Here is a 10,930-nt window from a genome sequence, read left to right as displayed (position 1 = left end):
CAGACGGGAGGACTGGGAGCTCAGGACTGAGGACAGAGCTTCACAGCTTCTGTCTGACAGGTTACAGCCACTCAGTCTGAAGAAAGGATGACAAGAAGACATGAAACACTTGTGTTAAAGTATATTCATGGTGCCATGAGGAGCTACTACATTTACAATATTTCAACACTGTTTCAGGACATGCTGGAATCCTTATTGCCTCATGTTACAAAAGACAAATGTGGCAGTTTACTGTGACTTGCATGAATTCATTAAAAAAACAAAACATAAACACTGTTAATTTTTTCCAAATGAAATTGATTAAATGATGTTAATTGATGAAAAAAAAATCGATATTGCTTGATCTGACCTCAGCGTTTCCAGTTTGCAGTATTGACTCTTCATCCCAGCAGACAGAAGCTTCACTCCTGAATCCTGCAGGTTGTTGTTACCCAGGTCCAGCTCTGTCAGATGGGAGGACTGGGAGCTCAGGACTGAGGACAGAGCTTCACAGCTTCTGTCTGACAGGTTACAGCCACTCAGTCTGAAATCAAGGTGGAAGGGAGACAAGATCAACCAAACAAATCAGAGCTTTATTGCTTTTTTATTGTTTTTAAGCAGAAATCAGTGAGGTGCTGGTAGATTCTGTTCTTTTGGTTTATTACCCAACAACACACACATACACTAATATTTGTGACTTTTGTAATAGTAGCATTTACAATGCAAAGCAACAGCGATCACAGATTGAAGGGGCCTGAATAAAACTACAATGCAGTGATTTTTAAGATGACCTGTTCTTCCAATTTCCAACAACAGATTTCTCCAACCTTACAGTTAAAAATAATTCTTTATCTCATACTGAATCTTGGTGCACCTCCCCCCAGTTTATTAAAATGAAGAGGTACTGAAGTTGCTGTAAGTGATGTGTGATGCCACTGATTTCCTTTCTGATCCAATACAAAGTAAAATTCAGGCTGGTATCTGCGATACTGATGAAAACTATTCCTTCAGAATCAATACAAGACATCATAAGAAAATATGATGTTTTGTATAACATAAAAAGCCTGAATTTTAAAATATTCAGTTAATAATCAAAAACAGATGTGACTGAAAATAATAAAACTGAGAAACATTTTATGGCCATTCGATCCTTTTACAACCACTGCAAGAGCTTGGTTGGCATAGCCGGCAATACGTTGGATAGTAATAAGTCCGGTGGGTGATGGGCTCCACCAGGGCTGCCCTTTGTCACCGATTCTGTTCATAAATTTTATGTTTAAAGGCTGTATCAAAAGTTCATTCAAGTTACAATATTGTGGTCAAAAGTTCTCCTTTTTTCTTTTATACTATACAACTACGCTGTCTCATGGTTTTAGGACATGGATCTGTCATGGAAGAAATCTATGACCACTTTTAATCAACATTTTAAAAATAAACATGATCACAGATTTACTCACAGAGCTTTGTTGGAGGCTTTGACCACTGGCAGGAGCCTCAGAAGAGCCTCCTCTGAAGCAGAGTATTTCTTCAGGTCAAACACATCCAGATCTTCTTCTGATGACAGTAAGATGAAGACCAGAGCTGACCACTGAGCAGGAGACAGTTCACCTGTGGAGAGACTTCCTGATCTCAGGGACTGTTGGATCTCCTCCACTAGAGAACGATCATTCAGTTCATTCAGACAGTGGATCAGATTGATGCTTTTCTCTGCAGACAGATTCTCACTGAGCTTCTTCTTGATGCACTGGACTGTTTCCTGATTGGTCTGTGAGCTACTTCCTGTCTGTGTCAGCAGACCTCGTAGGAGAGTCTGATTGGTCTGCAGTGAAAGACCCAGGAGGAAGCGGAGGAACAAGTCCAGGTGTCCATTTGGACTCTGTAAGGCCTTGTTCACAGCACCCTGGTGGAGAGATTGAAGTTTTAGTTTGTTAAATAATTTAGATTTCTTGGATGTTGTTTGTTGTTGTTCCAGCAGATTGAGTCTAGAGTTGATGAAGGTCAGATGGACATGAAGAGCAGCCAGAAACTCCTGAACACTCAGATGGATGAAGCAGAACACCTTGTCCTGGTACAGTCCTCTCTCCTCTTTAAAGATCTGTGTGAACACTCCTGAGTACACTGAGGCTGCTCTGATATCGATGCCACACTCTGTCAGGTCTGATTCATAGAAGATCAGGTTTCCTTTCTGCAGCTGATCAAAAGCCAGTTTTCCCAGAGACTTAATCATCTTCCTGTTCTTTTTATTCCAGTGTGGATCTGTCTCAGTTCCTCCATCATACTTGACCTTCTTCACTTTGGCCTGAACCACCAGGAAGTGGATGTACATCTCAGTCAGGGTCTTGGGCAGCTGTCCTCCCTCTCTGGTTTCCAGCACATCCTCCAGAACTGTAGCAGTGATCCAGCAGAAGACTGGGATGTGGCACATGATGTGGAGGCTTCGTGATGTCTTGATGTGGGAGATGATGCTGCTGGCCTGCTCCTCATCTCTGAATCTCTTCCTGAAGTACTCCTCCTTCTGTGGGTCAGTGAACCCTCTGACCTCTGTCACCATGCCGACACAGTCAGGAGGGATCTGATTGGCTGCTGCAGGTCGTGTGGTTATCCAGAGGCGAGCAGAGGGAAGCAGTTTCCCCCTGATGAGGTTTATCAGCAGCACATCCACTGAGGTGGACTTTCTAGGGTCAGTTAGGATTGTAGTTTTGTGGAAGTCCAGAGGAAGTCGACACTCATCCAGACCATCAAAGATGAACACAACCTGGAAGTCTTCAAAGCTGCAGATTCCTGCTTCTTTGGTTTCAGTAAAGAAGTGATGAACAAGTCCCACCAAGCTGAACTTTTCCTCTTTCAGCACATTCAGCTCTCTGAAAGTGAATGGAAATATGAACTGGATGTCCTGGTTGGCTTTGTCTTCAGCCCAGTCCAGGCTGTATTTCTGTGTTAAGACTGTTTTCCCAATGCCAGCCACTCCCTTTGTCAGCACTGTTCTGATTGGTTCATCTCTTCCAGGTGAGGCTTTAAAGATGTCTTCTTGTCTGATTGTTGTTTCTGGTCTGTCTGGTTTCCTGGATGCTGTTTCAATCTGTCTGACCTCATGTTCATCATTGACCTCTGCAGTCCCTCCCTCTGTGATGTAGAGCTCTGTGTAGATCTGATTCAGGAGGGTTGGCCTTCCTGCTTTAGCGATGCCCTCAAACACACACTGGAACTTCTTCTTCAGGGTGGATTTAAGGTTACGATGACAAACTGGAGCTTGAAGCTCTGAATGAGAAGAAAAATAAACACTCAATTCCAAAAAGAACTAATCTTTAAAACATGTTGCTCCATCTTCCATCTCTGGAAAATGTTCATTTATCCAGCAGCTTAAATCTTTAGATAAATCCTCTTACTGCTCTGCAGATGGTCAGCCAGCTCCTCCTGCTTCATTCTCATCAGGAAGTCCACTGTGATCTTCACAAACGCCTCTCTGCTGCTGCTCCTCTGACTCTCTAAGCATTCTGGGTAATCTGGACTCAGAACCTTCTGGATCTTCTTCAGCTCGTTCTTCACAAAAGTGATGATGTTGTCCTCCAGCAGCTGGAACAGAATATTTATGAATGAGCCAATCAGACTGAAATCATGGAGCCAAACATCAGATCCATGTTGGACACACTGACGATCCACTGGTCTACAAAGAGCAGCATGGAGATGACTGTGAACAGAACAGATGTAACAGTAGTTGTTGTACATGTACAGACCATAAATATGGAGTCCAGCTGTGTTTGATGCTGCTGGGCAGACTGACCACTGGGAACCTCTGAGCTCTGCTGGTCCACTCTGTGGAGGAACCATGAAGGATTAGATCAACACAGGATAAAGATCCAGGAGTTTCTGCTCAAATAACTTCATCTGAATCAAGTCTGTCAAGTTTTAAACTCTCAGATTGTGAACATATCAGTAATTTTCAGTCTGTTTTCATGGACGTCCTTTCAGTGGTGATGTCAGGGATGATTTTGAAGAAGCTCATCAAACTGAACCATCAGCAGATCACTGCTCCAAAACCAGAACATGATCCGAGTCTCCCTCCACCACCAGAACACCAGCTTTACTAACGTGGTAGATCAGTGTAGTACAGATCAATAACTGATGAGTCATTTGATCAAAATCACTGAGTGCTTCACGTCTGACCCTCTGATGCTTCTGTAGACATTTTGCATATTTAATGAATGTCTGACAGTTTTACATTCATTCTATGAACACAGTGGAAATGTTGTGTTATAGTCTCCATGTTGTTTCCAGCATCATAAATTCTTCAGTTCAGAAAATTAGATTCTTTCTTCACAGCTGAAAAACAACAACATTTATTCTCTATTGAAATCTGCATCGTCCACTCCAAAGGTCACAATCTGAAGGTAACATCTGGTTTTGTTCCCTGTGGTTAACTCTGAGCATCAGTATGGTGGGATTTATCCACTACATCCACACCACTGTGGTTCAGTGTTGTCCTGATGGAGTAACAGCAGCCAGTATGATCCAGGCTTTAGCTGCTGGGTCTCTGTGTGACCTCTCAGACTGTTTAACAGATCAGACACAAAGAGAATCAGAGCAGCTCTGTTCTTTAAAGACAAACATGAACCCACTCAGGTCACACTTTCCCCACAGATATGAGCATCACTGTCCTCAAACAGCAAATGACCAAGTCGAACATTTGGATCTTTTCTCTTTCATTGTTTTCTTTTTAATGAATCTTTGTAACAATCTGAGGATGTTTCAGGTCATATTTATCCAGGAAACACAAACATGTAAAGGAGTCATCACAGCTCTCTGACCTCGTTGCTCCAGGTTCACCACTGAAGTCTGGAATGCTACCTTTGGACCGGTCACTCCTCACAGACGGACAGCTGGACCCTGCAGACTGTGACCTCTGACCTCTGCAGACACAAACATGATTGAAGCAGCTGTGATCACACAGACTGCAGATAATGCAGCTGTTTCCTGTCAGTAACATCCTCTTAGATTAGAGTTCAGCTTTTTACAGGAAAACTGGACAAAACTGATTTTTGTTACAAACTCATTTTCATTTCCTCTCAGCTCACAAACACAGTCAGACAATCAACCAGAGTCAACACTGATTATAATGTCAGTGCAGAATTATTTCTGTTACTCAGTGAGTTCAGCTCTCTGACCTCGTTGCTCCAGGTTCACCACTGAACTCTGGATTTTGACCTTTGGACCGGTCACTCCTCACAGACGGACAGCTGGACCCTGCAGACTCTGCTCTGTCCTCCTCTTCCTCCATCATCATCTTCAGTCAGTCTGAGAGGTAAACCACAAACACTCAGTGAGTTCACATTAACAGGAGGAACTGAGTTACAGTCGCTGACCTCTGACCTGTCATGTGACCATGAAACCAGGTCAATATGTCTGTAGGTTCAGTCATCCAGGTCATGTGATCTAAGGAGCTTGGAGAGAAAAGAGACGTCTTTAAGTTTCTGGAAGACGTTTCATCTGAGAAGCTTCTTCAGCTCTAAAACCAAACGGTGGAGAGTCCCAGATATTTAAACCTGAGAGGGAAAGAAAGCATGTCGCTGACCCACCACTGATGTTATTTCAAGGAGGAAACTGAGAGCCTTTGCACCAGGAGCACAAACATCAGCTCCAGCAATGATCCACTGATGTGTTTTTATTCCATGTATGAATGTTGTTATTGACAGAGATGACGTTTGTGTGTCAGTGATGCAGTGACTGTTGTTGTTACCTGTACAGGCTGGTTAGACTCTATGAAACAGATCATACAGATCTCTGCATGTTAGAAGAGACTATTAAAGGTCATGAATGAGACAAAGGCAGGGAGGCGTCCTTTACAGCTAAACAGCAGAGTGAGAGAACAGCCAGCACCTCTACATTTATCACATTATACAGCACATGTATGATACTGACAGGGATGAGAAGAATTTAGTGATTCTGATCCCATCATTGATATTACTTATTGATTCTCAGTAGCTCTGCTCTGACAGTCACCACCATCACTGAGCAGCATATCAAAGACATTTGTGCACATTAACTGCATGTTGTGGCTCAAATGTTTGTGCATGTTGGAGGCATTTCCTCTTTGTTGTGATCAGTGTTGGTCATTACTCAAAACAGTCATTATTACACATATTACACAGAACACTTTGATTAAAAGTAATGGAGTACGTTACTTCATTACTCCTCATAACATTACTTTGATGTTAAAATGAACAAATGAGCATGTAACAACATAAAGCTGAGGTACAGCCCCACACACCAACACAGATCCTGATGAGGTCACGTGATGTTTCTCTGAGTGTTTATGAACACAAATCAAAGATGAAACAGCACAAAGACACTTCAAAGTGATTCTACTGTAGAAACATGAACAGGTAGAAACCTGCAGCCTGACTGCTCATCACTTTGTTACCTGTTCAAGTTCAGCAGCAGCAGCTCACTTTATCACGGTGCTGGTCTGGGGTCAGTGTTTACTCAGCTTTAACCTCACTCTGGGTTCTTGGTTAGCTTAGCTTTAGCTTAGTGTTAGCATGCTGTGTGCTAGCTCAGCGTCAGAGCTCTGCAGGTGTCTCGTGTGTAAATATTAATCACAGTGACAGTAAAGGAGGTAAAGGGCTGTGACGTCATCACGTACGCTGCGTCCTCTGTGGGCTCTGAGTGAACTCAAAGTACAAACTACAAGTACACAAACACGAACGTAGCTCAGAGTGGCGGACACACTCGGCCTCGTTGGTCCAGCTGTGAGTCCGTTACCGTGAACTATGGAGCGGCAGATTTGTGCTGAACTAAGCTGCACACAGCTGATGTTAGCCAGGAAACATTACACACTGACTTTAATGGAGAGACCGGAAATACAAACACACACAGTTTGTTGTGTGAAGAAATCAAACACGAGCTGAACAAACAGTAAAGTTCCTAAAGACAAACTGTTAAAGGAGGAAACAAAGCAAACTTACAGTTTCTTCACACACCAACAACAAGCTCCACTCCACACCTGGACACTAAACACGGACACACAGGTGAGCTGCTTCCTGGAAGGAGGCGGGGCTCCACCTGAAACTCAGCACAGGTGGGAGGGGCTCAGCTCTGTGTGTGCTGATGTGTTAACTTTAAAAATATGCCGTCTGACTGCTCAGACTGAGTCAGAGTAAAGTTCACATGCTGACGTGTGGAGACATGAAACCTTGTTGTAGCTGCAGGTGTGAACACACTGATCCCAGATCAGCTCTGCTGTATTTGTAACATGAACATTTCTGCTGCAAAGCTTCAAATGTTCAGCATGTTTCTCTGTTTCCAGTCTATAGATCCAGTCACACTTTCTACCTTCACCTGTGCAGTAAAGACTGAGAGCAGAGCTGAAACCAAGCGTCCAATCAGTGAGCAGCATCAACACCTGAGCTTCATTCAGACTCTGTTATTGAAGATGTTGTTGGTACAAAGTTCATCTGCTGCTCACATGAATCCATGAAAGATTTATTTCACTGAATGTTTCTTCAAAGCTCATTTCAACCTGTTGAAGTCATGAATGAAAGTGCAGACTGAGAGTGGATCACATGATGTTTGAGGTGTGTCATGTGACATGTTCAGTATTGTCACACATGTCTAGATTGTCCCTGATATCAGAACTGCTCAAACACTGATGATTATATTTGAAGAATTATTCCTGATGGCAGCAAAGTAAATAAAAAGATAAAATAAGGATAAAAAATAACTTAAAAAATAAAACAAAAAGATAAATAACTGCAAATAAGTACAAATAAGTAACTGAAGACACGTGTGGTCTGCAGATGTCGATGTACATGGATGTACATGGAGTTTAATGTGCAAAATGAACTTAGTGTGCAAAGTGACCTGATGTGCAAACTGCAGTTTGAGGTCGGTCAGCTGTTCAGGAGTCTGATAGCAGTGGGGAAGATGGAGTTGTTGAGTCTGGATGTTCTACATTTCACACTTCTGAACCTTCGTCTCGAGGGCAGAGGTGTGTCTCTCCTCTGGACTCTGTGATGGTAGCTGCTCTGCAGAGAGGGCAGCGGGGTCCTGATGATCTTCTCCACAGTTGTTATCACTCTCTGCAGGCGTTTGCGGTTTGCAGTAGTGCTGCCGTACCATGCAGTGATGCAGCTGGTCAGGCTGCTCTCCACAGTGCAGCTGTAGAACCTGCTGAGGATCTTGGCCAACATACCAAATTTCCTCAGCCTCCTCAGGAAATACAGCAGCTGCTGAGCCTTCTTGACCAGCTGTGTGAGTTTGAGTCCCTCACTGACTCAAACTCCTTCAGTGACACTTGCAGCCTTGCAGATTAGTTTGCTGATCCTGATGCATCTCTGGAGCTGATGCTGTCCCCCAGCAGACAACAACAACATAGATGCTCTCACTAGTCCACTTTACCCTCTAATCACATCTCTGACATCTGCAGGTTGCTCCATAGAGACTCTTGTGCAATGCCAGGTGTTTGTGTTTGTCTGTAGGTACACATTAGATATGACCATAGACGCACACACACAAGTGAACACAGCAGCACAGATGGTTTCCACCTGCTTCCCTCTTTCTTCACACAACTGTGAGGATGATGAAGAGGTTTCAGGACGAGGTGGTCAGCAAGCACAGGATAAAGCAGGGCCATGAAACTCTCTGGTGCAGCAGATGTTTAATCAGACTCAGCTTTAGGCTTCTTTTCCCACCTGGCAGCAAAGTAACAGCTTCACTAATGTGAACAGTCACAATGTTAAACGTTTCTATATCTTCATATATTTTTATCTGTTGATGCTGCAGAATAAAGTCTGTTAACAGAGTGCAGGATGTGTAGAGCAGGTCCAGCTCTCCCTTTACTGTGTCCACTTTCATCAGCCCCTGTGAAGTGACACAGAGTGCATGTGTGTCTGTCAGCTGTTGTTTGTTGTGAAGGATGGAACAAATGAACACACACTTTTAGAGAAATCTGAAAAAGCAACACGTGCTTGGGCTCCTTCTGTGCTCGTCTTCATTAATGCTGATCTTTCTTTCCTGTTTGTTCTTTGGCACAAGCTTCAGTCTTTTCTCCCAGGGCTCCTTCACACTTAGAAACACACCTACATTCATTTATACACAAACATCATGAAACAAAGGCTTTGTAAAAGAGGACACGAGATCCTCTCTGAACAGCACATTCATATCAAACACAGGACTGAACAGGATATACTGAGTCTGTGCTGTTTTCATTGTTACTTGCTGAGTATTTTTCCAGTGTTTGAAATGTGACTCAAGTCTGATTCTTCTACTGTGTGTGAACTCTAAGCAGCTGCATTAAACAGCTGCTTTTCAAACCAGGCTCAATCCTATGACTCTGTGAATGTAAACTTTTGTCACCTGCATGAATAACAATCCTTGATCTAGTCAGGACTGCAGTGCTCCTGTGATCCCAGCTTATAGATGGAGGCTAGCATGAGAGGCTCAGCAGCTAAAGCAGCACACCTGGGTCTCCCAGCCTATTAAAAGCAGCCCTTTGCTTCACCTGCTTCACTAAACATTATTATTATTATTTAAGCAGAGTGGTGTGATTCATGTAGGCATTGCTGTGTGACAGGAGGACTTTTCTTGAAACAGCTCGTGTGACGTGAGCTGACGTAAAAACAGTGATGTTAGCTTGATTCTCTTGGCTAAAACTATTTTAAAAAGAGGGTCAATCATGCAAATCTGCCAATAGAAGCCAAAGTTACAGCCCCTCAGAGTTTAAAGAGAAAAGGCCCGTTTCCAACACTCGGTTGTGCAAAGGGAAACAGGCCCACAGTGCCTGAGTGTGTGGGTAATTCTTCAAATAATATTCAAAAGCAAACATTTTTAAGCATGTAAATAAAATTCAATCATTTCTGCTCTTCAATACCTAAGAAATGAAAACTGGCAGATGGTCCCAAAATGTGAAACGCCTGGCTATCTGTGCATTTAGTGCTGCAAGTTTTCACTGTTTACCTTCAGAAGCATAAATCTCTGCACAGATAATGTTCATATGTGGATTCCTGGTTTCTGCAGTTAATTGTGACCCAAAGCGTATTTTTAAAGTGGTTCCAGGCAATAAAGTCTAAAAATAAATACATCTACTTCCTTTTTCTGTGTTCCAGCCTCAGTGACTCTGACACAGTGCTGTAATATTTACACCTCTGATGAAAACAGAGTTTGTAGTTGCAGAGAAATACTCGACTCATTTTGGGCATTTACGAGCAGGAACCTCAGAAAGCCCCTCGCTGCTTCACTGGTTAAGAAGCAAAGCAAACATTAGTTCACAGTGATGTTAATTAAGGCCCAAAGTTTAGGAACGAACGTCAGCACTTCATTAATGAATGTAATGCTGATTCATGTGCTTGTTTTGTAATGTGCATGTTGTGCGTTGCTATTTCCCACATTCTTTGGCACTGATAGATGAAGAGTCTCAGGCAGGACCGAGGCTGCCAGCTGCTGACAGTGAGCAGGGAGAGAGCAGCAGAAGCTGGGCAAGAGCAGGGCACCTTCAGCCCCCTTCATCAGTCAGAAATCATTTGGGTGTCTGTGTGAAATGTCTGATTTTTAAAATCTTTTTGTAGACATATTTATTAAATGTTTAACAATTATATAGAAGAAAGACAATGTAAAGAACAAAACATGACAAAACAAAAATGAGTTGAAGTTATGAACTGTTTCTGAGAGACTAATAACACCAGGATCCTTTTTGTGTAGCTGACAGCTGGTAACTGTGCAGGGGCGGGTCTAGCAAAGTGTTGCCAGGGGGGCAGGTAGGGCATTAACAGGGAGAGGGGGGCACAAAGACATACTTTTCTTTCTTGTTCTCATTTAAAATGTCTCACTTTTAATAAATAATTATCTGAATCTTACAACAAACGTTTTCATCTGATGTAAAATGTACAGAAATCCATTATTGTACATAGTCATTTTTTAGGGTGCCATCATAATTTCTTCAGAAGTAAGTACTGCATAT

At 42.8% G+C, this 10,930-nt stretch overlaps 1 protein-coding gene and 1 long non-coding RNA gene across 2 annotated transcripts; both read right to left on the bottom strand.

Moving 5' to 3' along the window:
• Window positions 1-1,368: 1,368 nt before the first annotated feature.
• Window positions 1,369-3,788, bottom strand: LOC143413510 (protein NLRC3-like). The gene is made up of 3 exons (XM_076876741.1): window positions 3,714-3,788; window positions 3,366-3,552; window positions 1,369-3,237 (listed from the first exon to the last, which is right to left on the bottom strand). Exons 1-3 carry the CDS (start codon window positions 3,714-3,716, stop codon window positions 1,433-1,435), a joined length of 1,995 nt encoding a protein of 664 aa, XP_076732856.1. The 5' UTR covers window positions 3,717-3,788; the 3' UTR covers window positions 1,369-1,432.
• Window positions 3,789-4,774: 986 nt separating this feature from the next.
• On the bottom strand, window positions 4,775-6,995 carry LOC112433069 (uncharacterized). Its single transcript, XR_013094113.1, has 3 exons — window positions 6,942-6,995; window positions 5,142-5,271; window positions 4,775-4,886 (listed from the first exon to the last, which is right to left on the bottom strand). It is a non-coding gene; the product is annotated as an uncharacterized LOC112433069 (long non-coding RNA).
• Window positions 6,996-10,930: the final 3,935 nt, after the last annotated feature.

This window comes from Maylandia zebra, linkage group LG2, assembly GCF_041146795.1.
Source record: "Maylandia zebra isolate NMK-2024a linkage group LG2, Mzebra_GT3a, whole genome shotgun sequence".
Taxonomy (NCBI): Eukaryota; Metazoa; Chordata; class Actinopteri; order Cichliformes; family Cichlidae; genus Maylandia; species Maylandia zebra.
Note: the sequence above shows the minus strand (reverse complement) of the source record. Positions and strands in the feature narration are given on the sequence as shown.